Consider the following 18,370-nt stretch of genomic DNA (forward strand, 5'->3'; position numbering starts at 1 on the left):
TTTATATTTAAATACTTACAGTATATGCTTAGGTATATGCTTATAATGATTAGGCCCCATTTCCTTGGCATCCTTTATAAACTAGATGAGCCAATATAAGACAATAAAAACAACCATTACTAGAAAAATAACTGCAATTTCAATAAAATCCCATTTTTTGTGAGCAAGGCAAAAACAATTAGACTCTCTGACTCACTTCTTTGTCTAGAAGCAAATTATGCAGTCAGACAATGATTTATTATGAAAGTAATGCAGTTAAACTTTCAAGCAGTTTCAAGCACTTTATCCAAAACTCAAAGCATCTTTCAACCTTGAACTCACTACATTAAAATTCAAGGGTTTTCAAGGATTTCATTTGAAAATATGTTCTTGTTCTCCCTCAACATTTGGCAATATACAGAGTTTCCTTATATATAGTGTTAAACGTCTGCAAAATGTTAGCTTGTAGCTGTTTTGGCTGTTTGGACAGGGAGCTTGGAGGAGCTGTTTAACGGGGCTCTTCCATTGGCACATTTGGCGAGTCAAACTGTGCTATGTTGATTTGGTTTTCCATTACCACTTATAACACACGGACTGCGCTGAGTCATATCTGAGATGGACCATCTCCTGACCAGTCCCCAAATGGGTTGCAATGACGTCTCATCCATCATGACCAGCCCTTGATGACCCTCCCTCTGCCCTCAAATAAATGAAATGTATTTTGCATGCCTGTGCAGGAGAGCTAAGAAATACAAATTTAAAAGTCTGTGTTCAGCTTTCAGTAGATTTGTGGCTTCTAACTGAATCTCTGTGATTTGAAGTTTAAATTCTCTCACTGTTTGTACTTTAAATGGAATAAAACATATTTAGCCATAATTTTACAGCCACCTGACTCAAGACGAGGGCGTATCGGTGAAAATACACACCTTCAATCGAGCAGCTCTGTTGTAAAGATGTAAATCCCTACCGTGCTGGGCTGATGCTCAAACCGAATCAGCCCAAGCCAGGACATGTGTATAGAACAGGGGCTTAAGCAAACTGCAGTCTGAAACTTGGCATGCGAAATCGCAAAACTAAATCAACAAATCATAAGTAATGGTGCTTAAAACTGAGTTGTGTAAAAGCACCCGAAACAAGAACACTGTGACAATCTCCAAAATAAAAGTTTTGAGGTGGATTTTCTCAGTGAGCTGTGGCTGATCTTTCCCCCACTGATTAGATCAATTGTAGATCCTGCACTGAAAATTGGTGACCAGGTTCCTACTCAGAATAGCTACAATTGTGTCATCATCTATAATTTGTAGTCACAACAACAAAATGCATTGATTTGGAAATAACATTAGTACTTCATTCAGTAAAGCAACAACAGCTCCAGGATCCCACTGCAGTGGCAGTCATGACATCCCCTGCTTTCACTCAGGAAGATATCTGTGGAACAAGCCAAGAAGCAGCTTCATTCAAATGGTAAGCAACATCAGATTATCTTGGTATCATCAGTCTTCTTTTGTAATTTATTCCACCAAGTGTCAGTGGTGCACTATTTCAATTCAGGCCTCGGTGCAGGAGGGGTAAAAACAAGGTGTAATAGGTGCAATATGACATTTACTACCACTGTGAGTATGCATCTTTCAAGTTACTCTGATGCTGTAAGATTTGTGTGTGGGAAATGGGACAATTCCAGTAAAAAAAAAAAAAAGAGTTGCTTTCAGCTGCATTGTGGCAGCTCTCCTACAAAGGACATATGGAGGAGTGGAGGGCAGGTAACGGTGCATATTGCTGTCTGTCACACTGCCACAGCATCTCTTCTGATACCACTGGGGAAAATGCCAAAGCCAGAAAATGTTCAGTTTTAAAATTGAGGTGAGCTGAGGCGATAATGTCAAACTGCTCAAGGAAGTTCAGTGCTCATAATAAAGAATGTTGTCTTAAAACATGAGTCTTCAACAGGCAAAAGGCTATCTATGAATCCTCGAGACATTATGCAAGCTAGCTAACCTGCTAAATCTGTGTAGCACCTTTCAATAACAGCAAAGTTGATTTGTTTTAGTGAAACATATTGGCCATTTAAAGTTCGAGTAAAGCAACAATAAATGTGTGTTCTGAGTTTGTCATGCCACAGAAACATGTTTTAACCACCCAGCTAAATTTGAATGATTAAAAAATATCACTAAGTATGCAAAATTTAGTCTCAAGATCATGAAAAAATGAGCAGTTTTCTATGCTCTGAAATGCTGGGGGCGTTTCCGCTCTGCTGTCTCAGCATCAAACACCACAACAGCCTGAAAACGACCTGAAACATGGATGCCACAAGAGCCAGAGGATCATGACGGGATTGTATTTTCTTTCTTCTGTGCTGGCTTGTTGGAACTGAGGTGAGCTGAAGTGAACTGCTGGGCTGATTTGGACAACTTCTTAAGACCCCAAAATATTTGGTGAAATATATATAGTAAGGGGTCCCTGTCCCACCTCTCTATCTATCTCTCCATCACCTCAAGGACACACACAGACCACCAGGCTCAGGAAACAAATGTAGACATCATCATCAACACAACTACACGTAGCCCTCAGATCAGAGGACATTTCAAGTGTTGCAATCATAGCGTGTGTGATATTGCTGCCCAGCTAAATCCAATAACAGCCCAGTCCTCTTCTGGGTCCTTCAATATAACAGTGTCACCTACCTATAGGGGATCCCTCGAGCACCTCTCCTGTGTAACGCGTCTCTTTGAAGATTGGCCGGTTGTCATTTTGGTCGATGACAGTGATCTCCAGTAAGGCCGGTCCCTCGACAAGGTTTCCAGCAAAGTCTGTGGTTGAAACTTCCAGCTGTGTGGATGAAAAGATAAAGGAGTTATTTTCCACAATGAAGACGGTGTTCTGTCTGGAGGTAACTCCTATTTACAGTAATCTTCCTAAAACTGTAGGGTTCATGTTCTGTGTCTTTCTGCACCCAGCTATAAAAACATCCAACCAGTCCTCCAGTGAAAAGAAAGCCACATTACCTTCTTTACAAACATCAGTGCAGTTTATTACATCTCCAAATGCAAATAGCAGTGCATTTAGCTTAAGACAGATAAAAACAGTTGCAATTAGTCTATCTTTGCTGCCAGTGGTGTGCAATTTCCCCGGATTACAATAATGAAATTATTTGTCCCCAAACACCTATCAAGTACCTGAGCATTTAGTATATAGTACTATAACATTTGCTGTTAAATACCCATTTGGGTAGTTGTAACTCTGGCTGTGTAATCACTCGACCTCAAACATTCTTGCAGCAGAAATTAATGTTTTTTGTGATTATCTGGTGAGAACTTTTCAAAAGATTTGGTCCATTAATTTTCTATGACTGTTTCTTACTTTCCCTTAAACTGAATTGACTGAATCATGTCCTTGCATATGTACGGCTCCAGATTACTTTACAGGCTCTTGTAGATGTAGAGATAAAACCTCTCAGTCGAGCCTGTTAAGATTACTCATCTCCTCCTCTCCTCCTCCTCTCCACCTCCTTCACCTCATCTGCTCCTGCGCCGAGGGATCCTCCATTGGCCCACATCACAGATTTTATGAATTCAGCTTCTCCCTGCTCTGCAGTATTGCTAGTCACCCCCCCCCCAGTTCACCGCGGGGACCCTGCCAGCTTAATCGAGTCCAGTGAGAATATGCACAATATCATTTCAGCAAACAGTGGCTTTTAATCCAGAGCGAGACAAGCCTGCCCTATTTAGTCGGTAAACTGTAAATTACTAATAACTGACAAAATAATTAAAGTCAGATGAATCTTGATGAGAAACTCAAGAAGTAAAAAGTCCATCCTTTCTTTTTTGTACAACCTATTAGACGGCAAATGTAGTTTAAATGCAATTTGAATGAACTCTGTCACATTGATGCAATTCTTAAGACTTAGGACTCCTGCGGTGTAACCAGTAATAAGAGGACATATCAATGTGGGAATAGTTATGTGCTGAAGATGTCTTTAATGAGTGAAAGGTGCCAACAAGGTGAAAACAATACCAACCACACACTGTTGCAGCTGCTAAATACATGGAGAAGTGGCATAGTGTGTTAAAGCAAGAGAAAATCAGGAGGGGTCTAGAGCCATGCTAGCAGCTCTATGATGCGGTATTCAGGCACAGCAGTGCTTCGAGCAAAACACTGATGTTGGCATGCTAACATGACACAAAAACACTGAACATGCTAGCAGGTATAGAGAGGCAAACTCCCTCCCCTTCTGGTGGACCATAAAGGGACCTTATTTTAGAAAAAATATAAATAGTAGATAATGGTGAAAGACAAATATTTTAGCATATTGGGAATTATGTGACAAATTACATATATGATATCAAGAAAGTCACCATATGTTGTAAAAATGTTTAAGTATAAGAGTGTGAAGACTACACACCCAGAAGTTGTGTAACTGATGCCGTGACTTTCTCCTTCCGAAAGCTAACGTTAGCCACTGAAGCTACGATATTCACACGAGCAACGGATCTCACATGTTCTTTCACTTCACGGCTGATAAAAGGACCAAGAGCCTCTGATAAAACACTTCAGGTAAGATAACATTACAGGAGACAGCAATGTTGGTGACATATATTGTGTGATTTTCTTGTCCTGAACAATTATCTTTTACATCTCGACTATGGGTCACATTTTTTTTCTCCAAAGTAAGGTCCCATGGGGCACACTGGAAGAGGAGGGACTTCACTATGGTAATATTTGCAAATAAACACAAAATACAACCGATACTGACAGGAAGGTCTTTATTTTATGACTAAATATTGTACCTGCAAAACTAAAGTACTGGACTAATTGAATTGTCAAAGTCTTTACAATTCATCCTTTGAAAACAATTAATGTCTAAACCAAATTAATTCCAATTAATAGTCATTGAGATATTTCACTAAAAAACTATACTATAAACAACTATCATCTACTAGCATAGCTAAAAGTATAAAGAGATATTTAAGGTCATTATGTGGATGAAATATACAGGGATGCTCGCTGTATCAACTGATTAGTTGTTGTTCAGTCGTTGTGTATAATAATAGTAACCCCAGTATTGTGTTGACACAATTGTCAGGGAGTAGAGACAAAGAAACAGTTTCAGGTTTAACACAGCTCCAGCACACATCTCTGTTGCACTGCTTTTTTTCTTGTTGACAAGCTCTGCATGCTTAGGGCTAGTAGTCGGGCATATGTCAAAACACAGCGTTAACAATGCATAATGTTAGCTAAAAAAGTTACAACTTGAGTACATGCAGAAGAATAGCACTTTACTGACTAATAATGCTGGGAGCATATTCATAAAAACAAGAACAAATTGGTCAAGAACATTATTCAACTCACAAGAAAACAGGAAAGCTTTTCCTTTAAGGAGTTACATGTACAAGTCCCACTGTCAAGTTAATTGGGATGGCTTAGCGTGATTACCATAAGAAATGAAACCATAGTGGAGCTGACCAGTTGTTTTATCTTATTTATTCAAGATTATTTTTTCTTTCTCAGTGGTAGTCTCTTTTGTTTACTGTAATTATACAAATGAATGTCTCGGAAAGAACATAGTACACAGTATTGATTTTAAAGCCCTATACCCAGCACAGTTGGGTACAATGAATTATAACACATTCTACAGACTGGAAAAATGAACTTATCTATAGTAGTGGAGAGTGGGGCATCTTGACACACTTTTTGCTTTCACGTCAGTTTCTTGGTCTCAGTACATCACAGTCACTCATTTTTCACATTAAACTGAATCATAAATTCTTGTGCCCACATGTATAATATTTTGATTTTTACTCCTCATTTTATGTTATAAATGGTCAAGTACACAATGTCCACTTTTGGCAAGCTGCCCCATCAGCGGGTAAGTTGTCACACTGTGCAGGGTAAATTGAAACTTTACATATTGATTTTTGCAGTAAAAAAATCAAATTTATTTAGACAGATGTTTCATATATTATTATTATTTTCCATCTTTACCTGCCCCACTGGTAGGGGGTGTGCTGCCATTGTTGGTCTTTTGTTCATAATTTTTCTCCTTCTGTTTACATATTCCTACACTCCAGTGTATGTCGACCCTTCTGGGACCACATGATTTAATTACTACGACTAATATGTGGAGCAGTATATCAACACACACACCGGTCTACATGTTGCATAGCAACCACCAACTTTAGCAGCTGGCAAAGTCAGCTTCTGCAGGGCTGCAGCTGGATAATGCATACTGAGAAGTACAAAGACAACTTGTCCCACAGTGACATGTGCTATTGCTAGGTATTACATGGATTTGTTAAATTTTCAATTCTGATTGGTCAACTGCATTATTCTAAGGTCTGTTATTTCTTTATGACAGACTGTTGCAATATATAACAGGCTGTTGCTATGGATACAGTATCAATCATGGTCTCTGGAGGAGCAATAACATCACTTTCCAATCAACAAAATCCTTTTAAAAAACAATACTTTTTTGTCAATTTATTGATTTATTTTGGTAAGTAACCAAGTAATAAGGAGGAAAATGAGTAAGTACAGTGAGCAGGTCATTATTGTGATTTCAACCCCTTCAGGGTGATACAGGACCCCTCCGCTTTGCATCAAGGTCCTGCATCACCCCATCTGAGCTTATTTCACAATAATGACTTGCTTACTGTACATTATCTCTTATCACAAGCCAGCTTTAGTACAGGGCTTTGGTTTAGGTATCAAAATCTTATCCCTCAATCTTTTCTCTCCTCTGCTCAGTGAATGATATAATTGAACATACTTACTTATCAAAGTTTTGTTACATAAGTAGTGCAGTTTAGCTTTCCTGCTTTTATGGTTGGACAAGCACACATTCACAGTCACAGCAACCAGCTACATACATACACACATGCATCCACATGTGTGTGCATTCACACACACACATAAATGCAATCACTTGACCTCTGTATAAGGAGTGGGACTAAGTCACACCGATGGAGAAAGAAACTCTCTGCCAAGTTCAATGATGTCTGCTGCAAAGCTCTATGACAACAGTACATGAGTGGCATGGCTTTAGAGAAGAAGCAAGACAAACTTTCACCAATGAAAAATGAACTCTGCTGAGTCCAGTGATGCTTCCTACAAGTGGCTAAAACAAACAAGTTATGAGTTATGGAAGGGGTGTGGCTAAAGTGCAGGGGGCGTGGCATATGCCACTAATGAAAAAGGAACTCTGCTGACTGCAATAATGTCTTCCACAAACATCTACAACAAATGATTCATTAGTTTGACCAGGTTATATGAATCCATTTAAAAGTTCTGCGGCTGTCTGTTTTAGGGCCCTTCCACTATCACATCCTCTTTTTGCCAGTTGTTATGAATAATTAACCAGCTATTCTTTTTTACCATGACCAACCTTTCCACAAAATCTTGTGCTAGTCTGAATCCATTCGTAGGTTAACACACACCCAGCCCACTGTGGCTGCCGATGGGTAGGAAATTTTTGTGGGCTGACAGATGGAGCGACTGCTGGAGCTGCTGGTTGCAGCTAAAAATATGAAAATTGTTTTCACCTCAGATTACAGTGACATAATACTGTACTGCATGTCAAGAGTAAAATGATTTCAGAACAGTTAATTGTTTATGCACCTGTGAGATTTTTCTAATGACCTCTGGCATTGGCAATACAACCAGTGTGACAACTTACCCGAGTGTCAAAATGCCCTGCTCTCCCTCACACATACAAAACTCCACTTCAGAGTGCTAACGACTGGACACATAATAGTCACAGGATTGCAATTACCTTTGATATAATCTAAGCATGTATGCTACTAGAAATCGCATCTGCAGATGAGGCAGTGCACCCTATGAAGTCAGCGATCTGTATCCTATAAAGATACCATATGTAATGACATTACCTCCATTTCAATCTTAATCTGTGGCTAAAGAGATCACTTCACTTCCTTTATTAGCACTGGAGCAGGGCTTTAGAGATTCATCAGAGACAGAGAGGTTCCTCCTTTATCTGCAGCATCACATTACCAGCCTTTCCTCTTCCTATCAGCAATGCATGACATCACGCAACCTCTCTATCACACGGGTCATCCCACTCCTCTGCCTCTATCTCTCTCCTCTGTCTTCCTCTTCCTTTGTCCCCCTCTCTGTCCGTCACCATGGAGCCTAGAGCATATAGTGTAATGGCAGTAATGGCACACATGCAGCTGAACTAAGTGTTTTAGGTGTTAGCAGCCTAATGGTTTCATATATCATCCCATCCTCTCTCTGCCTTGAGACTATACCATGGGAGGCTTTTCACGAGAGGGACCATTTCCCCCTCTGTCTCCACCCTGCAGAACTGCTGACTCTCAACTAATGGTGTTCTCATCCCAACGTGCATTTTCATCCAATCCACTGATCGGCTCACACACGCCAAGAGGCGTATTATATGTTGTGCAGGGATCTGCATGGCAAAAAAACTACTGTCCCATGCCAACAAGCACATGTATGCATGACTTACAGACACACACACACGCACGCATAAATACATGCATAGATTCTAGCTTTTCTTCCCAGCATGTCTGAGCTGTAATGAGAACATTAGCTGTGAGGTGCCGAGCATCAGATCATTTGAATGGGGGATTGCACCAACAACACAGCAATAACCTGTTTGGCAGACGGAGGGAATACATAATCAAACACATATCGTCTCGCAGCAAAGAAAATGGTGTGATCTTTTAAACAAAGCCAGCCATGAATAGCTTTGATTTCCATGACTTTCCTCTAGCTATGCGGTCTAAACATGCAAATACATGCAACCTGATTCCAGCCTACATACCGTATATGCAGTACTCGACGAAAAAGTATGCAGTCGTATGCAGAGTAATTTGGCTTGAGTTTTGATTGTAGTGTTGATGTAACAATAATGTAATACACAACAACTGAACATTTTTAGCAAAATGTTCTTTGTTTAAGATTTGTGGAGTTGCAAAAATGAAGGAGATGCTCCTTCTAGAAATAATGTGTAAATTACTATTTCAATTAATGAGATCCTCAATGTTTCTCTCCCAGATAATTTAACAGTGCTACAGGTGTAGGTCACAGCCACCTCTGTGTTTTTCTCCATGAGTTAGGTATGGTACAGCCTGGATAGCTCTGAATGCCACAATAATTACAAGCCTGTGTAGCCAGTTGCTGTGGAGAAAAAGCGAGTCAGAGGCACGAGTCATAGCTGCATTGTTCATTATGCACAACAGTGAAAAAACTAAGCAGCTTTGTAATCCTAGATTAGAACTAGCTGATGTTTTAATAAACACAATGTTGCAATTAAGATCTTTTTTTTTTCATTGAGCTTCACTTCCCTAAATTACCTCTGCCTAAACTCCCTGAATTAAAACTTTTAACATAATAAGTGTCTCTGTGATTAACAACAGACATAACCAATGAATGGGCTAATTAGCCTACTAATAAAGTGATATTCGTCTAATATACAATGTAAACACCCACAAATGTAGAATGTTAGAAGGTTAATAAAATAAAATCACAGCAATATTTTTTTTTTATATTTGTAAGGGTTGGATTCAGCCCACAGACCGCTAATTGAATAGGCCTGATATATAGCATACAGTATGTGAAGTAGAATTGGGGCAGTTTCTTCTTTCTCTGCGTCCTCCCTGCATTACTTTTCATTGACTAACCATATATTTTAAAAATGACTGTGATTCTACTTATAGTAGCAGTAAGTGTTTTTATGTAACTGAGCCAAAAAAACATATAGAAGCAAGACTGAGATCTTGCCTGAAGTATGTGATAAATGGCCATCATATGTATTTTTATACCTTGTCTCAAAACCATAATCTTTTACAAAGAACATTTTTCTTACCCTGCAGGCTTTATGTGAAACAGTGAGCCTGATTAAACAGCTGCCCTTGCAACAATGGGAATATTCATCAAATAGTGCCTTTTCTCACTCTGCGCTCATCTTAACACTGCTGCTACTGTACTCTGCTAGGTCTCCTCTAATAGCTCTATCTGTACGCGTGTAAAGAATCCTCGCTGGTCCTCGCTGGCTGGATGCTCGTGCGAATCCTCACCTATGCACCTGTCCTCTCCTCTCACGGATCTTTGCATAATGAAAGACTGCAGAGAATATGTGACGAATGTGATTTTGTCTGTGCATGACAAATATAAAACGTGTGAAAGGGAAAGCATGTTCTTCAGAATATATGTGGGCCTCTGTCTGCATGTGTGAATATGTGGAATAAAGTCTTCTGAGACCCAATCAGCCTCCAGCATACAGCACGTATAAGTTATACCGCACGGACTGTACACACCACTATCATCAGTCACTGCTGCCTCTGGGGAACTGCCAACTCCTGAGAATCGAACATTCAAAGTTGACTAAGGGAAGAGTCCCAAATGAATATGAGAGACTATATTAAAGGGACAGTTCACCCCAAAATCAATATACATATTTTTCCTCTGGTTTGTAGCGCTATTTATGCATCTAGATATTTTTGGTGTGAGCTGCAGAGCTTTGGAGATGTCTACCTTCTCTCAAATATAATGAGACTGAGTGGCACTCAGCTTGTGGTGCTCAACAATTTTGATAAAAAAACTTTTGAAAAACTCAACAGCAATGCAGTGTCTCTCTGCCGAAGTCATGACCAGCTCACTCAAGATAAACCACACACCTTGTTCTGAGCAAGGATGACTTTTTTTCTACAGTAGAATCTACATGAAACTACTGTCAACAAAGTCTGTGGATTACCTTGAGTAACTGAGTCATGATTCCTGAAAAGAAATACTGGGTTTTTTCCAAAAGCTGAGTGACATTTAGTCCCATTATATTGAGGAGAAAGCAGACATCTCTACAGCTGATATCTCCAAAACTTGGCAACTCACACCACTGTAGATGGATAAATAGCACCACAGGCCAAAGAAAAAATATGTATTTCCACCAGTGTGCATAGACAAGGACCCAATGATGACAACACAGTGTGTCTGTGTGTGAGTGTGTGTGGTGTGTGTGGTAGATTAGTGTGGGAAGTTTAAGTCAGACCCGAGGCACTGCATCCCTCACATGGCTCATCACTTGCCTGTTAGCAAAATGAGGAGGCTATTTTGTCTCTATCACGGATCATAGCGAAATATTTTCTCAAGTTGAAAATTAGCATCTATGTGGCAGTGATTTCATTTGGAGGGAAAATTGCTTATTAAAGGCAGGGAGAATTGGAGAAGATGGGCCCTGTCCGTGCCGGATCGGAGTCGGTCGGTCGGTCACAGGGGAGATGATAAACTCTGTGACCATTGCCTCTGTGTTTATTGGCTGACCTGGCCCCACCTCCGAAGTGTAGATCTGCGACTACAAGCCATCTCGTCTGTGAACATTACAGGTCTCTGTGAGCGCATCTCTCTCCTGCTGTTTCTCTTTCCTCTCGCTTTCCTTTTCTGCCCTGAGACTGTGTCGGAGAAGCTTGAACGGGGCAATTTTCTCTCAGAGCTGAGATCATTATCACACTGAGACCTTGACACTTCTCCATGGTGCAGAGGTCGCAGTTTAAGGCCAACTTTCTTTCAAAATAAAGGCCACGCTTAATTCAAGTGTTGCTCATATAATTATTTATCATGAATATACCACAGATTCCAAATGGGTGCTGCAGTCTGAATATCATCTGTTGGTGCTGCTACAAAAGGATATCCTCAACCATATAACACTTCACACTGACAAGTACCTTTTAGGCCAGATCTTATACATATGATGTTTTTTCTTGGTGTAAAAAGACTGTGGCTTGATGCTCTTTAGCCTGAAGCGATCAATATTCAGCGCATGGACAAAAGGAATCAGGGATATGTCAGAACACTTCTTGATTTGCCAGTGACAGTACAAATACAGAAGTTTTGTCCCTCCTCTCTGTGACTCATACAGACACATAAAGTATCCCTTGGCAACAAAGTCCGCATCTGGAGGTGGTGGGGTGGATTGATGGCTCAAACAAACACAGGACTTTCAACCGCAAGACTACAGTTTATCTCCCATACATTGTTATGTGCCTCGTCTCACTTTCGTCTCACGACTTGCTTCAGTACCTGTGTCCAAAATCACTCACTACTGCCTATATAGTCCACTATGTAGTCAGTTCACCATTTCGTAGTGTTGCCCAAATGTATATTAAGGATATTATACCCTATATAGTAAACTCAAAGTATCCCATAATGTATCGTGAAAAGTAATGTAAACCCGATGGTCACTAATCAAGCATTATATACCATTGTGGATTATGCTGAAAGGAAAACAGCAATAACGTAATTAATGACACAGGACATAATTAATGACCCTAGACAGTGAGTCGGGAGTAGTGAATCATTTTGACCACAACCACTAACATCGCATGACGTATGTTACATAATGTACTTGTCTTAACCCAAAACATTATCTTTTCCTAAATCTAATAATATGATTTGTTGCCTAAACCTAACCAAATAATTTTTTCGTGCCTAACCCCTCCCAAGCTGCAACCATTTCACAATTTGTATCATGTTAAAAAGGCTTTCTGGCAGCGTGTCATACAGCCACTGATGGGTATATTGTGCCTACCAGTATGAGACACCAAGAGGCATAACAAATCAGTGTTGGTAATCGACAAGACGGCATGAAAGAGTGTTGATTGTACATGATTGCACACAAAAATATAGGATGTGCAACTGTACCTAAACTGTTCAAGGAGGAATAAGTGTAGCAACACTCTCTTCTGAAATCCTTTGGCTTGCTTCAATTTAAATTTATAGCAGAAGCAAACATTGTCTTCCTCTCCTCTGTCTCCAAGGATACCTCCCAGCTTTGAGTCTTGAAAGGCCTTTGTGCCCAGATGAGAAGCCAGGTTGATTACAGGGGAGGGATATACTGTAGGCAGAGGTGTGAGCTGAAGACCCAGTCAATTGGGCGCTTGGCTTATTGTGGCACAAGTAGAGGAAAGGGTAGCTGAGCTGGGGCGGCTTTATCACAGCCTTAAACACAGACAAGAATAGAAAGTGTGAAAAGGGAAGCGGAGAAAAGGGGCAGAGTCATGCATATGGAAGCTTCTCCATTGCCTTCCACTGCCCTCGCCTCATTTCACATTCACCCAGCATGCAGCTCCTCCTGAGCCATTCAAGTAGTCGTCCCTTTGCTGGGGTGGTGAATTCAAAGGGGCTCTGCCTGCATGCCGTTTTCTTAAGATCCCAGTGAAACCGCTCTGCAGTAGCTCCAAGGTGAATAGTACCCCGTACCTCCCAAACACTCCCGTGGCTCAGGCTTTATCAGCAGGCTGCTCTCCAGCATGCAGAACCCCCAGTCCTGGCCTAACACAGTTCAGACGGATCCCAGGAGGGAGAGCTTTCCCTCCCTCAAACTTGCCTCAGTGGTTCCCCTCGGACACAGCGAGGGGGGCATAATCTGATCACTTTGAAACTTGCTGACCGGCTTCACTGTGAAGCTCCTGCAAAGTGGGTTTGATTGGTCAGATCAGTGTGGAACCGGAGGTCAGGTCGGTGGCATTAAAGTCTTGTATCCCAACACTACATCTTGACAGACTAATGACTGACTGATGGTGGGGAAGTTTCCACTGGCAATTAAAACTTAAACATAGATCATGAAATTCAAGTTAAACTAGGGATGCACCGATACCACTTTTTTCTGAGTATAGATATGAGTACTTAATAATGCCATCACAGTTCTTACAATAACTTTAAAAACATGTTTTATATTTATCAGATGTACCTCACCTTCTAAATTCTAATAATAAATTGCTGCTGTTTCCTGCTGGTGTAATTATAATTACTGTACACATTACATTTTTGGATTATTTGTAGTAAGTTATTTTACTAATTTCGTGTTCGTGTTTATTAAGCTGTTCAGTTTATTATGGACATAATATATTTCAGTACAATAATTACACAACATTATTATGGACTTAAAGAATTAAGTTTACTGGTACACATGGTGTTACATGTGATAATAACTCATTATCATTTACAGCACATTAACTAGTATTTTAGTGACTCATTTACACATGTAGCATTTAAGTTACTTCTTCATGTCCCTCTTGTCTAAGAACTAATTAGGTCCTACCTTCCATTGTTTAGGGGGCACAGATATGAGTGTGGTGCCATGTGTGCAACAGTTTTGTTTACCCTGCTGTGAACCCCAAAGAGTGAAGTTACGTGTTCTGTGCTGTCAGATCATTTTGGTGAAGATTAACTATAGAAAGAGGTTGGTGCTGCTTATTACCAAGAAAGAGGGTTACAGACTGGTGGCGGCTGTGTTTTTTCTTCGTCTTCGGATTCATTAGTCAAGGCATTCAACTGGTTTACGCCCGCTGGGACCTATTGGACAGCGGCTGGCTGCGATCTGCAGGTGTGCATTTATTTCAGTTTTATGTGGACTTTCGTTACTTACAACTTTGTGAACATTTTTAAAAGTTGCTGCCATAATTAGTGGATGATCTTGAGGACAGCAAGTCTCTCGATGATAATGATGGCGTGACCAAGAAAGGAGAGTAAGCAAAAGCATTTTCTGATATTTTTTGAGACATGGTATTGAATGTGGGGTATCGGAGTAGTTTTATAAGTATAAGTACGAGTAGGAGTACGTGAGGACAGTATCAGACCGACACCCGATGCTGCTATTGGTATCTGTGCATATCTGATTTAAGCTATTGACATGGGTGACATCAGGGGAGCACTGGGTTTTATGCCTCCCCAAAGGTGAAGATGTGGGTCCATGATGAGGTGTAGTGTGCTTCAATTAACAGATGAACAAGCACAAAGCCATGAATTCATACACTTCTGAGCATTAATGCAGTTGGTACAGTGACTTGCGACTCTACCATCTAAATTACACTAACACAACACAACACCTTCAACAGCTGGCTGTGGTGAAAGTTGCCACTCACTGAAGAAAGCTGGTCAAAATCTCCTGAAGAATCCCTCCAAAATATCACATCAAGTAAGTGAGAGCTTATTTCGAGCTTTGCTTTTTACCTTTTAGTAATCATTGACTTATGTCATTTTAAATTTCATCCTCACAGCTGTAGCGAAGGTCAAGCTACATGCGCAGTTTATATTATGTTCTTTAAAATGATGATTTATGTTGAAATGGCATTCTTCTGCCTTAATAATAATTAATACCACAAGATAATACGGTAAAGGTTTAGAACCCACAGTTCTTTGTTCTTTGTTACATGTAGTGTTGGCTGAAATATGACCAGTGTGTTTTGACATTAGCTGAAATTATACTTTAAAAATAAGTGTATACATCGGAATAATGTTTCTGTTCCCAGGAGAGAGAGTGTCTCATTTTCGGGAAAAATACCATTCCATTCTCCTCGCCAACATTACACCATGTAGCATTACATTGGAAGACATTTTTTGCCCCCTTGATGTTCAGCTCAAGTCAGCACCCATGGCTATTGGTATTGTGATTCAAACAAGTTTCTGAGTACAGTATATTTTCATTGTGTTTACAGTAAGTCACAAAGTCAAACATCACAGAGAAACAGCTTAATTGTACTGTTATTTTACTATGTGGCACCTGCAACCTACTCTAATGTGAAGAAACTGTCATACACCTCCTTTAGAGTACAGCAAGGTGTGAACAACAGAGGGAGGTTTTTTTTGCCCGATTCTCCCAGAAGAATTTCACTTTTTCTGTTATTCCTCTCAAAGTGAAGACCTCAAGGCATCAGCTTCCCTTAGAAACACCCACTGGGACATGGGGATGTTAATCCACCAGTCTTGTACACATCTACTGCATCTGCCGTCAAATACTTGAATAATTTTACACCAATGAAATTAAGCCATGGAAGCAGGGTGTCGAGATGAAAACACAGCTCCCAAGTGTGTTTCAAGCTCTCACCAAAGCCCCTCTGAGAGATGTGGAAAGACCAGCTGGGATTGGGTGAGAGTTTTCTGCAGGAGAACATATTTTTCTGCAAAGTGAAGCCGCAACTTCATGACATCAAAATGGTTAAACCAAAAGATTAAGCCTTTGTCAAAATATTTTAGCCATGCTACTGGCATCTCCCTAAGGATGTCATAGTTGGTCTGATGATCAGTTGGTCCACCACAGACGGCGGGTCCAGACTGAACTACTAGAGGGATTGCAGTGAAATATTTTTGTACAGCCATTCATAGTCCTCGGGGAATGAATTCTGTGGACTTAAATGGTCATCTGAATCTTTCTGTACCACAACCATGAGGTTGACACAGGCCTGTCGCTGTGAGCCCCTGTATATTCTAGTTGTACTGCAATACTACGTGCATTATCTCTGTCCAAAACTTTTTTGTCAAGATATAATATGGGCAGTGTTGCAGTGAAGCAGCTTGTGATTTCCCCTCTGCAGATGAGTAAGGTAAGTGTCTATTCATTCATAACTAATGTAATTTTATTAAGTCGGTCAGGATATTCCCATAATTAAATTATTAAATGGTCTCTCTGCCTCCCTGTTGACTACTTTGAGGAGAGGTGATAGAAACTTAAAGGATGTCATCTTATTTTATTTTGACCAGATAAAATAAGTGCACAAACTTCTCAAAAACAGAACCAGGGCAAGTGTCATCCATTGGCTTCACCATCAGTAGGTGACATTTGGGGTTTTGAGTGAAATAACAACTACTAAATGGACTGTCGTGCAATGTAGTACACACATTTGACCCTGAGAGTCAGGCTGGAATGACTCAGCTGCAGTGATAATTAGCACAATACATTACACAGTTCGCTCACGTAGTGAATATTACACCTACTAAAAATCAGCATTGTTAACATGTTAGCACTGTCATTGTGAGCATGTCCGCATGCCGATGTTGCCAAAAGCAGCATTCTGCTCAATCTGCTCAAAGCAGGTTTTGGAGCCTGCAGTCTGTGGTGCTGATGAATATGTATGGTACTGACGACTGTCTCCATTAGTTTGTGCATCCTGCTTTTATCAGTGAGGATAGGCCAAATAACAAACACCTCTCTGTATAATGTAATACAATTCAACAGCACCACAAGCTACATTCTGCAAAAAGGTCATAAAGTTGAATCAGCACCTCTATAAAAGAGTTTCAATAAAAACTGAATGTTATAATCTTTATAAAGGTGGGATTTATTGCAGGACTGTTGGCATTACTTCATAAACTGGCAACAAGTGTATAATCATGGCCTAGACAAAATATTGTTTCTGTTTAACTACAACAGGAAGGCATAAATTTACAGTTTGTAATTTTCTTAACATGCTCATCACAAAGAAGGAACTATGAATAGAAGAGTTGTATGCTAAAACATGGCGACTGTCTGCAAACAAAATGGTATCTCTACTAGGAATGCGCGATTGGATGTGTATATATATATATGTATATATATATATATATATATATATATATGTATATATATATATATATATATATATATATATGTATATATATATATATATATATATATACATATATATGTATATGTATATGTATATATTGGCTATCTGCGTTCATCACCAGTTGTCCTTTTTTGTTAGTGGGGTGGGCAATTTTGTTATTTTATTTTGCTAATTTAAAGGTCTGAATTGCATTATTCAGCAGCAATACACACCCAGTCAGCCGAAGAACGAGTGGGAGGAGGACAGCCTGTAGAGGCAGAATATTTTCATGTCTAATGTAGTGAATTATGGATTTATGATGAACAAACCAGAGTTGGTGACTGTTGGAACGATTGAAAGACTAATCATGAAAGTTTTGGTGAGTTTTATTTTGTTTCTGTCTGTCGAGTTTGAATGAGTGTGTTTTCATTAAAGGCTATTAAAGCTTGCCTTAACTCAGAAAAAGAGAGAAACTTGGATTCAGAAGGTGCAGAGGGGGATTTTTCTGTTAAATAAGAAAAAGAGTGTAATAATAATATTTCTTTTCTTGATATGTTGTTAGTTTATTTTGTTCGTTTATTTCTGGAAAATTCATATCACTAAACCCTGATCTCCACAAACAAAAAACATGACTTAACCCCACTATCACTCCCAAATTGTTTGACATGTCTTTTAATAAATAGACTAAAGCTAGGCAACAGCAAAACAGGCACAATATATTTGTCCCAAATTGTTTGTTACATAATGTTCAGCTCACTAAATTATCTGTTTCAATTTGGTATACACCATGACCTAAAGTCTATTATTGTTTAATCATATCCAAACACTCTGGCTGGTTTCTGAGACATGAATAAGGCCCACCATGCACTCAAAACTTTACATCAATGGAGATTTTTATTGAAAACATCTTAGCATACCTCTTCTTGCAATCAATTTTTGAACAACCAGCTCCAAGTTTTTAAATGGAAACGTGTTTACCTTGGTGGTCTGACTTGTAGTTATAAAGCCATTGTTAATGAATTTAAAACCCATATTATTAGATTAGTTTTAATCAGCACAAA

The 18,370-nt window shown here is 39.6% G+C and overlaps 1 protein-coding gene across 1 annotated transcript in view; it reads right to left on the reverse strand.

The window, feature by feature from the left end:
• Positions 1-18,370, reverse strand: part of cdh13 (cadherin 13, H-cadherin (heart)) — a 452,332-nt gene that overhangs the window by 210,353 nt on the left and 223,609 nt on the right. Inside the window, exon 7 of the mRNA XM_084734875.1 lies at positions 2,661-2,805. Within this exon, the coding sequence (XP_084591001.1) occupies positions 2,661-2,805 (145 nt within the window). The remainder of the gene's footprint in view (positions 1-2,660; positions 2,806-18,370) is intronic.

Source organism: Lutjanus erythropterus, chromosome 13 (genome assembly GCF_056507025.1).
Source record: "Lutjanus erythropterus isolate fLutEry1 chromosome 13, fLutEry1.hap2, whole genome shotgun sequence".
Taxonomy (NCBI): Eukaryota; Metazoa; Chordata; class Actinopteri; order Lutjaniformes; family Lutjanidae; genus Lutjanus; species Lutjanus erythropterus.